The sequence below is a fragment of the Eleutherodactylus coqui genome, chromosome 2, assembly GCF_035609145.1.
Source record: "Eleutherodactylus coqui strain aEleCoq1 chromosome 2, aEleCoq1.hap1, whole genome shotgun sequence".
Lineage (NCBI taxonomy): Eukaryota > Metazoa > Chordata > Amphibia > Anura > Eleutherodactylidae > Eleutherodactylus > Eleutherodactylus coqui.
Window position 1 is genome coordinate 287873217 of NC_089838.1, and position 16604 is coordinate 287889820.

General features: G+C 49.6%; 1 protein-coding gene across 1 annotated transcript; it reads right to left on the reverse strand.

Annotated features, from left to right (window-relative positions):
• Positions 1 to 959: 959 nt before the first annotated feature.
• LOC136610184 (zona pellucida sperm-binding protein 3-like) lies at positions 960 to 6047 on the reverse strand. Its single transcript, XM_066589427.1, has 9 exons — positions 5580 to 6047; positions 4219 to 4337; positions 2607 to 2710; positions 2357 to 2534; positions 2169 to 2289; positions 1914 to 2005; positions 1697 to 1830; positions 1048 to 1272; positions 960 to 994 (listed from the first exon to the last, which is right to left on the reverse strand). Exons 1-9 carry the CDS (start codon positions 6045 to 6047, stop codon positions 960 to 962), a joined length of 1476 nt encoding a protein of 491 aa, XP_066445524.1.
• Positions 6048 to 16604: the final 10557 nt, after the last annotated feature.

Below are 16604 nucleotides of genomic sequence, written 5' to 3' on the forward strand. Positions count from 1 at the left end.
GGTGCAGTCACACGAACGTATATCGGCTCGGGTTTTTTGCAATGGGGAGAGGCGGGACGGGGGCTGGGGCTAATTCCCAGACTTTAGCCCCACCCCTGTCCCGCCTCCTCTCATTGCAAATAGTGCAGAGGGGCGGAGAGGAGGCAGAGAGGGGGGCGGGAGCTCAGTTCCTGCACTTGGCTCTTCCATCCTCTCCCCCCCCCCCCCCTGCACCCGAGGACAACGTATATCGGCTCGGCGTAAAACCCGAGCCGATATACGTTCGTGTGAATGCACCCTTAGTGTCTTGGGAGGCCAAATTAAGCTGACAGATGGTGACTGTCTTACCCTAACTAAGTGATTAGCGCTGGTCCTCCTAACTAAAAGGCCATCTCACATACAAAAGTTAATACGAAGATTCTCGCAGCCCTGGTGGACTGCCGATCGGTCAGAGTAAATAGCTGTTAGTACCCTAGTGGCAAATGTTGCTTCAAATTGTTTTTCCCTGCTGGACATTTGGGGCCTATTGTGTCAGAACCAGGGCCTACTGGAGGAGCTATTGTGACCAGTTTGACTATACAGCCATTATCCTGGACTTCTATTGGTTGAATTGACAAGTGTTAACCACAATCATCGGATCTTTACTTTGTTTGTGGCAGAGAAGCATGGTGTGTACTTTCATCCTAAGGTGATGTCCACATAGGACAGATTTGCCCCATTTTATTTAGTGTCTGTCTATACAGCAAATGCACCAAGTGAGTTACAGAAGATAGGAGGTGCCAGTGTATTGTGTATGCTAGTGCAATAACTGGACTGATGCCATACCTCCACATTGATGTACGGTATGAACCCCATAGGATTTCTGAAATGGTTGTAAAGACTTGTATTACAGCAGGAGTTTGCAAGATAACCTGCTCTTCTCACCCACAGGAGCAGGCCTACATAACATGTAGTCCACATGTATTACTACTGTGTCCCTGTCACAACTTATAGGTTTGCTCCCACGTTAAGAGTCCTACAAATAAGGCACAGATTAAACAAGACTTTATTTCTAAACAGATTCTTTACTTTGAAGTCTTTCCAGAATACATTTTCCAGCCATAGTAAGAGCAACAGCAACAACCACTGCAGTGACAGAACCAATGGCCACCAGCACCCACAGCTGTAGAGGTTCAGCTCCCATGGTCTTTTTGGAAGCTTGGGAGGTTCCTGCTCCAGAGACCTGGTTAGACTTAGCTCCAGTCACTAGAAGAGGACCCAGTGTGGCCAGGCTGTGCTTCTCCAGATGAGAACCTGTCAGAAGAAACAGTGGTGAGTTGTATGTAGGCCATTAAATATTCACAGCAACTCCAGTCATTTACAATTCTTGCAAGATGCATGTTACTTTATACTAGCCGATTGTTTGAACAAGCAAGTGATGTCACTGCTAACTAGTTCACCCGCTTGTCTAAATAGGCTGGAGAGTTATTCACTTAGGAATGTGAGACCATTAAACATTCATAGTATCTTTAGTTATTTACAACTGTTGTAAGACTAAGCTTCAGCATGCTTTGAAATGTTGACCAGTATTGAGATTACAGACTGGGAACCACAGGTCTAAACTATGCAAACCTTTGAGTATCTGAAGTCTGTCTCGAGGAACTCTGCACTGCCTTCAGCTGATGCCCAGTTGAAGGAATCTAAACAAATACCTGTGGTAAAAGTTTGGCTGACTCACCAACATCTCTTTTCCCAAGACTTCTTGGCCTCCCAAAGGATGAGTCCCAAGTCATTCCTTGGCCTGCAGCAGTGGCGCAGTTCCTGGTGGAGCAGCACTGGCAGATTCTACTTGAACCTTCCACAGCTGACCAACTAGAACAGAGTGAGTCAAATAAGTGTTCAATAGATGATCACTGTCCAGACCAAAGATACTCACCCAGTTGCATGGGACTTACCTGCTGGATGGCTTGTTGTAGGAACAGGCCTTGTTCATTGGATCAGGAGTTTGGTTGATGTCAGCAGCTCTCAGCGAGCAGGTGATATAGATCTAAGAGATTTACGAGAGTCATATCCCATTTAGGACCCATCAGCACTTGTTAAATACAGTTTAGCAAAATAAAGGCCTTCCATGCACATGCTTGTTGCCCTTGTCTGAGGCAACCTTATTTTGAGGGTTTGGGATAATCAAATATAGTGCAAGGAGCCCTCACCGTAGAGAACACACTGTCAGTGAATCTGAAGGCATCAATCATGAAGCGAAGCTTGTCTGCTTGAGATCTTGGAGCAACAAACACTGAAGAGGAGTCATCTTGCATTCCATCCATCAAGCATCTATGGAGCAGATTAGTTGTTAATAGGCTCCTTGAAGACTTGTACAGCATTGATGGTAGCAACTCACCCATTGTTAGAGATGATCTCATAACGGGGATTGGAGTTCATGTCTGGAGAAAGGGTGGCCACACAGCTATCAACAAACAGGATCATTGGGATATGGTTCTGAGTGTCCAGAGAGGCTTCAATGTAGAACAGGTCACCAAGTTGGAAGACCACTGATGAACTGGGAGCACTCCAGTCCGCTGAAGAGGAAATACTGGAGTATTAGCATTGGCCATGAGACTGACCCATTACTCTAGAGCTAGAAAGCTTACCAGTCATGAGACGCAAGGAGAAGGCCAGGCGCTCTTCTGTAGTCACTGTGGTGCTGAATGGAATCCATGTTGGCTTAATAGCATTACTGCTCACATTGCCATGTCTAGATGAGAAAGACTGTTAAGGATATGTACTAGAACAGCGATGAAGGGGTGGATGCAGAGTTTATATTAGGGAATATGGTAGTCATCCCTAAGGATCCTTTTACACATTGAGGTGGAATGGACCAGGGATCTTTCTGGCCCACCCACATCCATCTATGAACTGCCTGTTTACTTGGGCTGATGGGTCTGTTTTTATGTGTGCAGCAAACAGTTTGTCATTCAGTTGCAGTATGTAATCACTGAACAAGTGATTTTCCCATCTAAAAGGGTCCCAGAAACCTGTGGGTGTTTGAAGTGTGCTACCCTAGACAAATCAGGTTAACTCCAGAGTACTGGTGCAGTTCTGGAGAATGGGAGGTTTGGATTAGAGGGGAATTCATCTCAAACTCATTAACAGAGTTGAGAGCATTGTGGGGGGGGGGGGGGGGTAGACAAATGAGGAAGGAAATATAAGGTGGGATGCACTACACAGCCTTTACATAAAATTCCAAGTAGGCAGTGACTGAGAATGTCATGAACCCTTGACTTCGGGCCACTGAATTAAACATCACCCCCCTTCCCACCCAGGAATAGCACTAACTGCATGTCGCTACAGTTTACCCCCTGATTGCTATGCTTCACCTTTTTTTGCTGCAAAACAGTGACATTAAAGGGGTTGTCCCGCGAAACAAAGTGGGGTTATACACTTCTGTATGGCCATATTAATGCACTTTGTAATGTACATTGTGCATTAATTATGAGCCATACAGAAGTTATTCACTTACCTGTTCCGTTGCTGGCGTCCCCGTCTCCATGGTGCCGTCTAATCTTCAGCGTCTAATCGCCCGATTAGACGTGCTTGCGCAGCCCGGTCTTCTCCCTTCTGAATGGGGCCGCTCGTGCCGGAGAGCGGCTCCTCGTAGCTCCGCCCCATCACGTGCCGATTCCAGCCAATCAGGAGGCTGGAATCGGCAATGGACCGCACAGAAGACCTGCGGTCCACAGAGGGTGAAGATCCCGGCGGCCATCTTCACAAGGTAAGTAAGAAGTCACCGGAGCGCGGGGATTCGGGTAAGTACTATCCGGGTTTTTTTTTTTTTTTTTTTAAACGTCTGCATCGGGTTTGTCTCGCGCCGAACGGGGGGGGGGGGGGGGCGGGGGGGCGGGCGGCGCTATTGAAAAAAAAAAACCCGTTTCGGCGCGGGACAACCCCTTTAATAAGGGGCCAACTACACTTTTGCCCCATCTGTTTCACAGACAGAGTTCCAGAGCATCCTGGCCTGACTGCAGGTCTCCAGACCCAACACTCCGAGCATGATAAATGTGTATGATGCTCTGAGTTTGGGCCCAGTAACCTACGGTCAGGCCAGGACGTTCTAGAACTCTGTACAGATGAGGCTCAAGAGTGAGATTAGTACATGTTGCAGTAAGTGCAGTTCACCAGTAAGGGGCTAACAACTTAAGTCATACAGCCAAACCTAACACTATAGGCTTCCCTTGCAAGCCTTCTGTATTGGCATAGGCTTGCCTTGGGTAGAAGCACTGGATGGGAACCACAGCAGAGTTGGTCCTGATAATGGGCACATTCCTGGAGGAAGTAGGGCTGTAGCTTAATTGGGAGTTATAGATCAGCCAGTCAGGAGTCATCTGAAAGAGGAGATCACAAGATTAGGGAGATTCATACTGTGGGGGAACAGACAGTTGACATGAGCATAGTAGATTCAGAAGTTTGCTTTAAAGATTACTGGTAGTCAGGGTCATGATGCCTGAGCCATAGGCAACTTCAACTCAGGACAAGCATTGATATTGCAGCCATGCATGTTTTATTGAAGCAGTAATAGTCTATTCTGAATGGGGTTTAGAGTCACAGAGCAGCACCCCCAACAGCTCACTTAAACTGCCAGTTCTCCCCCTTTTTCTAAGGGGGGGGGGGGGGGGGGGAAGGAGGAAGGACTGTCAGTCTAGGTGATCCAGATCGGGAGAGGCTTTCAGGGCTCCATCCTCACAACTGAGGACTTCTCTAAGACAAGACATCCATTGCACCACAGCGGCAGTGTCCGTGTGTCTCGAGGTCATGCCACTTCATGTACCATGGAGGAGCTAAATTCATGCATTTCATTTTCTCTGCAGTAGAATAACCAGCTCTGCTACATCTGTAGAGCTATTGTAATATATCTATAAGTGAAGGGGGAATAAAAAGCAAGTCCATATCGTGCAGATTAGTAGTTTTCTGTTACCGGCTATAGATGTAGCATGCCATGCTTTGCTCCTTCAGCACAATGGATCTTAAATTAACACATCACAGTGACAATCTCATCCAGATCTGAAGCCAGCCACAGGAAACTGCTTATATGTACATGCATTTACCTAAATGATCCATTCCAGTGTTTCTACAGGTGTATCCAATGTCAGACTGGTGCCTGGGGCCCACCAGTGAAATTCTACAGGCTCTTTAACAGTAGCTGGCCTCCCAATAGACCTAGATATTTCAGCCAGCCTATGTACCTTCATATTTAGGCTGGGCAATATGTCCCCTAGGTGTATGTACTGCAAGTAAACTGCACCTTGTGCCATAGGGGTTCAGGGGCCCAATGTAGGCTCAGGAACCACCAGGGAATTCACCTGTGGGCCATTCCAAGAGTGGATGTATCCCAATAGCATACACCACTGCTACAGCAAGTTGACCAACTAATAAAGATGTGCATCATGAGCCAAATTCATCTCTACTACATCACATCAAGCTAACAGAACCAGGGAGGACAAACAACAAGACACATTACAAGTAGCTTATCCAATATGCATATAACTTCTATACCTAGAGACCACCTGTGCCATGTTCTACCATATGCAAAACAAAAAATAAAAGTATATTTGCAGGTAGTCACTCACCTCTAAGCTGTTGCCACATTCTTGAAGGCCATTATCAAAGACCACCACCGTATCTGTAGTCTGAGGTCCAGATCTGCAGGAGCCCAGGCTCAGGTCTGTAGGCTTCACCAGCTTCCCATTCCCATAGAAGTCTCTCTCCACACTCACCACCATCCTGTCCTCACCACACTGCACACCGATAGGTGAGTACTGAGGTTGGGCAAGCTGTCTGGGCTGAGGACCTCCAAGGGACCTGGAACCCCATCCAAACCCAGGCTGAGCACCTCTCTGAGGCCCAAAACCAGACCAAGGGTTTCCTCTAGGAGAACCAACTGCAAATGCAGGCTGTCCAAGTCCTCTAGAAGATCCCAAGCCAGGCTGAGAATTCCTCTGCCAAGTATCAGCCTGGCGCCTGACCAAGGCACTGGTAAAGCCTTGGCAAAAGAGCAGACCCACTAATAGCCAACTCCACCTGTATACCAGCTCCATCCTGGCTGAAGAACAAGTCATACAAGGAGAAGCTGTAGGGATCTGAGCTTTATACCCCATCATCACCTCTCCATCTGAGACCTCATTATACTCAGCTGACACCTTCCCCACCTGATGGGGATAAAGCAATGAGGCGGAGTTCATACTAGGACTTGTTTCCACTGTTCTGAGTTAAGGGTGCGGGCAGACGAGCGTAGGCGTATTTACGTTCGCACGAGTGCAACGTATAATCGCCCGAGCGATCGTTTTTCACCGATCACGACCAGAGCTAGAAAGCGTATTTTCGTTTGTTCCTACTTTGCAAACGGTCTTTTCGGCGATCGAATATGCGTTGGCGCGTATTTCGGTCGCATATGTTCCGTTTTTTTTCGAATTGCCGTTTTTACGCGCCGTAAAATCGCCCATGTGAACGAATACATTCGAAACCATTGCCTCAGATGGTCACGTATATACGTTGGTCGCAAAAACGCGCCGTTTATGCGCTCGTCTGCCCGCACCCTCAGGGTGCGTTCCCACGAACGTATATCGGCTCGGTTTTCACGCCGAGCCGATATACGTTGTCCTCGTGTGCAGAGGGGGGAGGCTGGAAGAGCCCAGGAGCAGGAACTGAACTCCCGCCCCCTCTCTGCCTCCTCTCCGCCCCTCTGCACTATTTGCAATGAGAGGAGGCGGAACGGGGGCGGGGCTAAGTTCCGGGAATTAGCCACGCCCCCGTTCCGCCTCTCCCCATTGCAAATAGTGCAGAGGGGTGGAGAGGAGGCAGAGAGGGGGCGGGAGCTGAGTTTCTGCTCCTGGGCTCTTCCAGCCTCCCCCCCTGCACATGAAGACAACGTATATCGGCTCGGCGTGAAAACCGAGCCGATATACGTTCGTGGGAACGCACCCTTATTCACATGGTGCGGTTGAGAAGCAGTTAAAACCGAATTGGGAAAATTTGCGTGTGTCTTTGCTAACGCTTTTGATGTGCTTGCACTATTTACCGCAAACCCATTATAGACTGCGGCAGATCATGATAAAACCGCATGCATTTTTTCCAGTGTGGGTTTGGTGCCGTCTTGGCATTGTATGAGTACAGCCTTTGGGTTTATTCATATGCTATGCTTATATCATGTTTCTTCTAGTCCGCCACCAAACCACAGGTAATTGCTGAGATTTTTCTGTAAAAAACATTTTCATTGCAGTTTTTGGTGACTTTTATTAAACCATGGTAAAAAAAAGCAAAGAAAGAATGCAAAAACTGCCTCACATTCATTGGTGATTGGACACACTTGATTAAAAAATTGTAAGTTGATGGATTTGTCGCTATCAGGCACCGCTCACATGGGATGGAATATTCCATCCTCTGTGAAATGAATGGCATTGAGCTCCAAGGCACCATATCGTGACTAATAACTGCATGTGTATATGCTAGAACGCAGTGCGATATCACCGCTTGTGAACATCAGTGGGGTCATATGTGGCGTGTCACTGCGGAGATACAGCCGAAGGGCTCCTGAAAACTGGCGAGGGTGATATTGTTAATAAGTTTGAGGTTGATAAGTTTTAGGCTGCATTCCCACGAACGTATATCGTCTCGGTTTTCACGCCGAGCCGATATACGTCGTCCTCATGTGCAGGGGGGGAGGATGGAAGAGCCTCAGAGCAGGAACTGAGCTCCCGCCCCCTCTCTGCCTCCTCTCCGCCCCTCTGCACTATTTGCAATGAAAGGAGGCGGGGCGGGGCTAAGTTATGAGAATTAGCCCCGCCCCCGTTCCACCTCGCCCGAATCTTTTCTTCCGAGCGGGCAGGTACTCGCAAAGGACAATGCTCGCTCGAGTAATTGTCCTTAGCGAGTATGCTCGCTCATCTCTATTAAGGAGCCCTAGGAGCGGTTTTAGACGGAGCGTAGTTGCGCCTGAATGAGGGGAAATTCTTCCCCTTCGGCGGCTTTTCAAACTCCGCACCAGAGTGCAGGAGTTTGAAAAAAGCCACAGGAAGGTAGGTGCTGCCTAATCTTTCCCGTGCGATATATTCACTTCATGCGGTAAAAATAGAGCAAGTCTTATAGTTTCTCGGCCGTACAATTAACAGCCGAGAAAAGAGCTGCTGTAAATTCAGCGTCCGAGGAGCGGGTCCACAGCCAAGGAGACAGCGGGGTAGAGTTCGGCCTTGTCATGGGGCTCTACCATCACCTCCCCAGAGGGTAGCACAGGACTCGTCCAAGAGACTGCTTGGGGAACTTTCACAGGAGTAAACCAATATGTGGTTTACCTTAAACAGTCCTGTCACTCATGACACCAACATTCCTTCCCACACGGTGAATTCGGATGATCAAATAAGTGATCCACACACAGGGAAACTTTTAGGCCCAATGTCCACGGGGAAAATAGATTTATTAAATCTGCGTAGGTCTCCCACACATGTGATTCGCGCCCATAGGGAATCACTGGGCACCCGCAGGTAATTAAGACTGGGGGGACTCATAACCCTTTAACCTGCTCCCTTTATGATAAATCCGCGGAAACCACTTATTGTTAATAAAACTTATTTTATTGAAAACACACATTTATCTTAATGCTGGCATAAACTTTGTGGGTAGGCCACAGCTTTATTTATTATAACATTAACTGATTTTTCTTTCTTCCCATGCCTACCAAACTACTTATTAAACTTGCTAATGTTCAACTTCTGTCAAGGCGTGAGAAAGCCCATGATGGCCTGTACACGCCCTCAATTCCCCAGCTGGCATGGAAAGTCCACTATAACCGCCACGAAGGATGCAGCCTACCTACGCTGCACTCCGCCCCCCACATGCCAGCGACAGAGCCGCCTCGACCCCGTCCTGCAGCCCCGATAGGAATGTGTCCATTCCTATGTCGCTCAAATGAACTCCATCCTTCCTTCACATACCTGGCACCTTCTTCTCCAACTCCCAATGCCTAATGGCTACCCCACCTATCGACTTGACGAATTTTGAAATTTTAAAATTCACGCTCTTCCTAACCCTGTCAATAGCTTCTACATCTCTCGCCTCCCTCCAAACTCTCCTGGCGACTATGTCCGACCATACTATAATGGTCTTCTCGAAGAACTTTCTAAACCGCAACATGTCTTCTTTCATAAGAGCGACCAGTTCCGCGACTTTTACCCTCCCCAAGTCGTTACCTCCAGCATGGATGACTAAAATCACCTTTCCTTGTGACCACCTGCTGACACACAAAATCTCGTGAAGCAGCCTGGCCCATTGCAGTCCTCTTATACCATGCCATTTTATTTGGACCTCTTTCAGGCCCAGGTTCCTGCCAATAGGCCTGGTCCCGGCTCTTTTCTCAGCCCAGTGTATAAAAGAATGTCCCACCACCCATACTGTCCATTCCGAACCTGCAAAGCAAAGCAAAACACCGAAACAACCAACAGTTAACTTAGTTAAACATTTATAATACCCGCAGATCAGGTCAGACGTACGACTTGTACGCCTCCGACCTCCAGCGGCCGACCCGCTTCACTTCCTCTACCCTCAACCCGCATGCAAACGCCGATGCCGCTGCGCCGATCCTGAAAGAATGGGTGCCAAACTTGCTGGGCTCAATACCTAACCTCCGAAGGCATGCACGCATGACCGCCTTGAACTGAAACTTAGTTAACCGGGACCCGGAAGAGTGCACCAGCAGCTGTCCCGTGCCGCTGTGTCTTGCCACAAACTTTTTTACCAATAAAATCGGGCACGAAGCTGAGCCCAACGCTGCTATGCGCAACCACTCGACTGCGCCGTACACGTCCGTCTTAGACTTACTTATACATAATTTTATGTCCTCCTCACCGCACAAAACATCCGCAAACAGCAGCCCCCCCCCCAGCTTCCTTCTGCTGGGGGATACTAGCTTACCCAGTCTTAGCGCCGCGAAAAATGCTAGCGAAAACGCGACCCGAAAAAGCAACACCTCACCTTCTCCTTTGCAAACCGCCTCCAAAACGCTCAACATTGCCTTCAACAATTCAAAAGTTATCGGTCGCCTGTCGTCTCTTGACGACTTCTCCTTCTTCCAACCTTTTATGATCTGTCCAAAGACAAATTCTTTTGTTACGTCACGACGACCGTGCAGGTGCAACAAAAAGGCGATTGCCGATAGATGCTTGCGCGCCACGTCTGCCGACGCGCTTTGTTTCCGCAGCTCTGCCAACGTGTCCAGTGTCACCGCACTCGCTTGCGCTTCTTCGGGGACATAACCCCCCGCGGTAGCCATCCATGCTTTCCATATAGCATTATAGCGTTTCCACGTCGATTCCGCAACCGAATTGCGAATCAGAGTTAGGAGCTCTCTTCTATTATTTCCCATAAAAACGACGGGCAACATACCCCTTCGACATCCGCTGTCGGGTGAAGTTCCCTGAATCTCTCCATCTGGAAACGAGAAAGAGCGTCAGCCGTATTATTTTTTGTTCCGGGTACATGTCTCGACTTCAGCTTGATATTATTTTGCAAGCATCTCAAAACCAGATGGCGCATCACAGCCAAAACCGAAGGAGATCTGGATGATTGTTTGTTCACCGCTCTCACCACCGTTTGGTTATCCGACCAGAAGCAAATGCTCTTGTTTTCCAAAACCGAACCCCAGATCTCCACAGCCACCATCAATGGGAAAATTTCCAACAGCGTTATATTTTTAACCCACCGTTTTATGACCCAATTTACCGGCCATGGTGCATTACACCAACTGTTCTCTATAATCACGCCAAAGCCCCATGAACCCGACGCATCCGCAAAGAGGCAAAGCTCCTCGTTTGCGACCTCCGCTGCCTGACAAATAACCTGTCCATTGAACGCCTGGAGGAAGACTTGCCATACGTGTAAGTCCGCCCGCATACCCTTTGTCACTCTGACAAAGTGATGCTGCTCTCTGACTCCTGCCGTTGCCAACGACAGCCACCTAGCGAATGGGCGGCCCATGGGAATGACCCGGCAAGTAAAATTTAACAAGCCTAAAAGCACTTGTAGCTGGTGCAGTGTAACTTTCTTTGAACTGCCAACCAGCTTTACCTCTTGACGCAGTCGCTCTACTTTCTCTTCTGGTAGACGGAAAACCATCTCCTTCGTATCAATTTCGAACCCCAAAAACGTTAAAGGGGTTGTCCCGCGCCGAAGCGGGTTTTTTTTTTTTTTTAACCCCCCCCCCCCCGTTCGGCGCGAGACAACCCCGATGCAGGGGTTAAAAAAACAAACCGGAGAGTGCTTACCTGAATCCCGGCGGTCCGGCGTCTTCATACTCACCTGCTGAAGATGGCCGCCGGGGTCTGCTCCCTCTGTGAACCGCAGCTCTTCTGTGCGGTCCATTGCCGATTCCAGCCTCCTGATTGGCTGGAATCGGCACGTGACGGGGCGGAGCTACACGGAGCCGGCATTCTGCACGAGCGGCCCCATTGAAGACAGCAGAAGACCCGGACTGCGCAAGCGCGGCTAATTTGGCCATCGGAGGCCGAAAATTAGTCGGCACCATGGAGACGAGGACGCCAGCAACGGAGCAGGTAAGTATAAAACTTTTGATAACTTCTGTATGGCTCATAATTAATGCACAATGTACATTACAAAGTGCATTAATATGGCCATACAGAAGTGTATAGACCCACTTGCTGCCGCGGGACAACCCCTTTAAGCATTTGACCGGACCGACGGTTTTTTCACGCGATAGCGGCACTCCCGCTTTTCCCATCAATTCCTGAAAGGAGGAAAGTAAGAACCCGCATACGTCCGAATCTGAAGGCCCGACGAAAAGAAAATCGTCCAGATAATGTAATACCGATCGCATGCCCGTCTCATATCATAGCATCCAGTCCAGGAAGGAGCTGAACACTTCAAAGAAATAACACGAGATGGAACATCCCATCGGTAAACACATGTCTACGAAATACAGGCCGTCTAAGCGGCAACCCAATAGGTGAAAGCAATCTGGATGCACCGGCAGTAGCCAGAAAGCTGACTCGATGTCAGCCTTCGCCAATAGCGCACCGCTACCCGCCTGACGGACAAGGCAGACCGCCCTATCGAAAGAAGTATACGACACGGCTGTCTGTTCCTTAGAGATGCCGTCATTAACTGATTCACCCTCCGGATAGGATAAGTGATGGATGAGCTGGAACTTGCCCAGTTCCTTCTTTGGTACCAAGCCCAACGGTGAAACTCGCAAGTTCTCGAATGGCGGCTCCCGAAAGGGCCCCGCCATACGACCCAATTCCACCTCTTTTAGCAGCTTCTCCATCACTAGCTCCTTGTTATCGTATGCCGATTTTAAATTGCGACTAAGCGTCAACGCAGAACTTGACGTATGCGGAATTACGAACCCTGAAGCGAAACCTGCCTTAAGCAGGCTTGCTTCCCGTTTCCTGTGGTACTTGCCGAACCACCCCTCCAGGAACTGGATGTTCACTGGAGTTGCCCCCGGGCGCGGGTGTGCCAGGAGGCGCGTTTTGCCTCTGTCGACGGAAGCACCGTACCGCTGCGTGCGATCCGCTGCAAAAGGAACATTCGTGCCCAAACTTGCAAGCGGCAAGAAACCGGCAGTGCCCTTCGTTGAACGACCAACAGGACCCCGAGGGCTTGTGTGCCACGGGTGCCTGTTGCCCATTTCCGGCTCCCGTGGTACTACTCTGAAACAGCGGCTTCGTCGGTTTTTGTGCCAGAATCAACTGGATCCAGGCGTCCGTCGCCTTAGTCACCCAACTCACATCTTAAATTCCCGAAATGCGACGACGAAAGTCCTCGTCGTAGCGCCACCATGCTGAACCACCGTGCAGCTTGTAAGCGCTGTGAATCGTGTTTATGTAAAGCAGCAACTCCGGACCTTTCAACGGCTGATGCTGGCTTATCACGTGAGCCAGGGTCAACATGGCTTGTAGCCAGTTACTAAAGGTTTTAGCTATTTTAGGCTTCTTATCAACTCCCCGTTCCGAAAAACGTTCTTTGTCGACTGCCACATGCTCCACCGACAGGAGCGACCAAATATCCACGTATAAACCATTCTTTATTTTCTCCACCGTGTCATCCGCGAGGCCCACACCCAGGGGGGCAACGCTACAAAATAATGAATCCGAAAACCGTAAACCTTCCTTCACCGACTCTTCGCTTTTCCCGCTCGCCACCGCTGACGAGTACCCGCGAGCATGAGTCACATTACCAACCAAGGGCGAGCCTTGGCTCCCCGGACGACCATAGGACACTGGTAGCCCTTTTTCTTTCTCAAAATCATTCACCAGCGCTCTCAGCGCTACCATAAAATTACCCATATTCCCGGGCGACGTGTCGCCCCAAACTCTATCACATAAAGACTCACCCTCTAATTCGTCCTCCGGCCTTGCCGAGAGAAAGGACGGGTCACTCGGTCTAGTCTGACGCCGCAACGGACTCGCCACCGCGTGTCGTGCCATGTCCCTATTGCGGGAGACACCACGGGGCAACGGGCTATCGCCGTATGAAGCTCTGGTGGCTGCGACCGGTTGCTGCCTACCGCCTATCATCTGTGGAGGAAGCCGGTGAAGATGGTAAAGCGTACCGCGTAGCCCAAGCCGCTGCCACTTGGCTGCTACGCCTATTGCTCCTTTGCACCGCTCCGGCACACCTATGTCGCCTGTAAAGGGGCATCTCCTCGCGGCCGGCACAATCCTCACCTGACGGCAGAGCTGCCCTGTCTAGCCTCGCTGCGCCTTCCTTCGCCCGCTAAATTACCCTCTCCCTGCCTACGCTCTAGTCCTCTCGCTGCCCTGCTGCTAGACCCCTGACTACAGGGCGTGTAGCTTTCCCCTGCCCCCCTTATAAGCCCCCGGCCGGCCTGCACGCTCTCTGTTGCCACGTGCACCCTATGCTGTCTTGTGGAGGCCCCAAAACGTTGCGGTGGAGTGCCCCTTCCATCCGAGCATGAGCCCTGGGGCGAGTTGGAAGCCATACTAACTGCGCCTCCCGCACCTCCCCCCCTCCCCCCCGCTCCCTTCTGCTTTCGCGCCGCAGGCCTAACCTCCCTATCCGTTCCCCCCCTAGCTCTTTTACTAGCTTTCCCCCTCTCTTGGTCACTGTTGCCGCCTGCGCTGCTGAGGGACTCGCTCCCGCAGATTTCGCTGGTATTTCGCCGCGCGAGAGTCCTGGCGCCGGAACTCTTTTCGGCCTGCGGATCCATCCGCCCTCCGCTGGAGCGGCGCGAGGGCCGTTCGACGTCTCCCTCTATCTCCCTCTGTCTCTCCTCACACGTCTTCTCTCTTCTTTCTTCCACGTGGACTGACCGTTCCTCCTCCTTCTTTCTCCTCTTTCCTGTCCTAACTCCTCCTACCTCCTCAGGTCGCTTTCTTAACCCCTTCCTGTCCTTGCCCCGCCCCCCAGTCCCTTGCTCCCTCGCTAATCGCTTTGTAGCTATCTAATACCTTTGAAACTGTCACTGCATCCGTGCTGTGGGACCGCAGGAAAGCAGGAGTTAAAAAAAAAAAGACAGCACGGCACATGCAAGCGGAACACCGCCAGCGTCCCGAGCGCATCCGCCGTGCAGAAGAAAGAAGATCTGGCCTGCAGCGTCCGGACAAGTGAGTATAATGTATTTTCTGGCCTCCTGTGCAGAATCCTGCAGGCCGGGTGGAGTCGGCTGCAGGATTCTGCACAGGAAAAATGTGTGGGCCCGTGGACATGAGGCCTAAAGGAGCAAAGCCGGGAACAGTCGGCAGTGCTCGTTTACTTGAACAATAACTGTACAGTCCAACAGTAGTACAAATGCATGCCAGCAGGAAAATGGTGCAAAACACAAAGTGGTGCAACAGGGAGGAAATCACAGGATGTGAGAAGAATCCACAGTCCCAATTATCTGTGGGGCTCTGCTCCAGTTACAAACTCCTTCACTCTCACCAGCTCTCTGCCAGTCAGCACTCACACTTGGCAGGCAGGCACTCCACACTGCATGGCAGTTCCACTCTTTCTCTTCTCAGTGGTTCAGTATCTCCTGCGTAAAGCAGGCCCAGGTAAGGCTGCGGTCATCTTTCAGCCTCTTCAATTCCGGCCCACACAGAACTGATGGTGTCTGTGTGGCTTACTTTCAGAACTCCAGATGCTCCTCACTCTTGCAAGACCAGAACAGAACTCTCAACCACCCCTGCAGAACACCTTGCAATCACATATATATAGCACGATCATATGACAAAGAACAAGATACATTTTTCAGACATCTCACATACCAGTTAACCCATTCAGCGCTACAGCTATGCAATGCATTGGATTCCAATGCATCAGATCACATGGGCGTATTTTTGAGGGCTCCTGCACACGTGTGCTTTTTCTACGCGATATCGCTGCGTTTTTTTCACGCGATTGTCAATGGGACTTTCTAATATTAAAAACGCATCGCACAAAAATTGCAAAGCACCAACTTATGATGTGTTTTTAACATTAGAAAGTCCCATTGACAATCGCGTGAAAAAAACACAGCGATATTGCATGAAAAAAACGGGCAAGAAAAACGCAAGTGTGCAGGAGCCCTGAGACATAAAAACGCCCGGCCAAGCCAATATAGCAACGGGCATTTTTACGTCAGGCTTAAAAGATAGTCCTGGAACTATCTTTTGGGCCGGAATACGTCGGCCGCTGCATGGGCTATTGCTATACCCCAGTAATGGTGTAAGTTGCACCTTTTTTAGCGCAAATGAATTTAGACAAATTTAGACAAATTTATGATTTGGCATAAAAAATCAGATGTAGCATCTTTCACTCCACTTTACCAAAGTGTATAAAAAGGGGAGCAGAGTTTGAGTGGAGTGAGATTTTTAGACAGATTATGGAATCTTTTACATGTGTGGAATTTTCTGCATTCCGCACTGTAAGTTGCGGTAATATCCGTACCAAAATCTACACAGCTCCATGCGGATTTTGATGCGAAAAGAAAATGGCTTAAATCAGCCTGCAATTCCGCATCAAAATCCAGTTAGTTCTGCAGATTTTGGTGCGGAATTCTGCAGCGACAAATTCCACTGCATCCTGGGCAGAATTATTCCGCCTGTGTGAAAGGTCTCTTAAGAATTGCGACTCTTTAAATAGTATCATCATTTGTGGCAGCCTCACTCTAGTCAGTGGTCAGTGTACAAAGTGACTCCACATCTGTGGAGATACTTTGACGACCTTCAAACACAGCGTAACCGCTGCTGGCATTAAGTAACGGTATATCTGCAGGGATTACACTGGAAAACTGCACTGCTCCAATCCATAGCTAAGGTCGACTTCAATTACACATGCCTTTGTAGTGGCCCAGAGTTAGGGTGCCTCTAGTGGGTGTTTGTCTACCCCAGTTGGATTTTCTTTGTGCTTTTGCGTGTATGTTGGTCTATGTACTGTGTTGGTGTCACTATTCTTGGTGGTGTCGGTGTGTCTGTCTCCCTAACTTGTTCTATGTGGTGTGATTGGTTGTTGGAGAGGTTGGGGGTGGAGCTAGTAGTCTCGAGAGGAGAATAGAGATGTAGTTGGTGGAGGAAAACATGTGAGCAGGTGGCTCTGCTGCTTCTGCCTGGGCAGAGTCCCAGGCCTTTTCCCATTTGCTATGGGAAGTTTCCCCTCTAGGGACT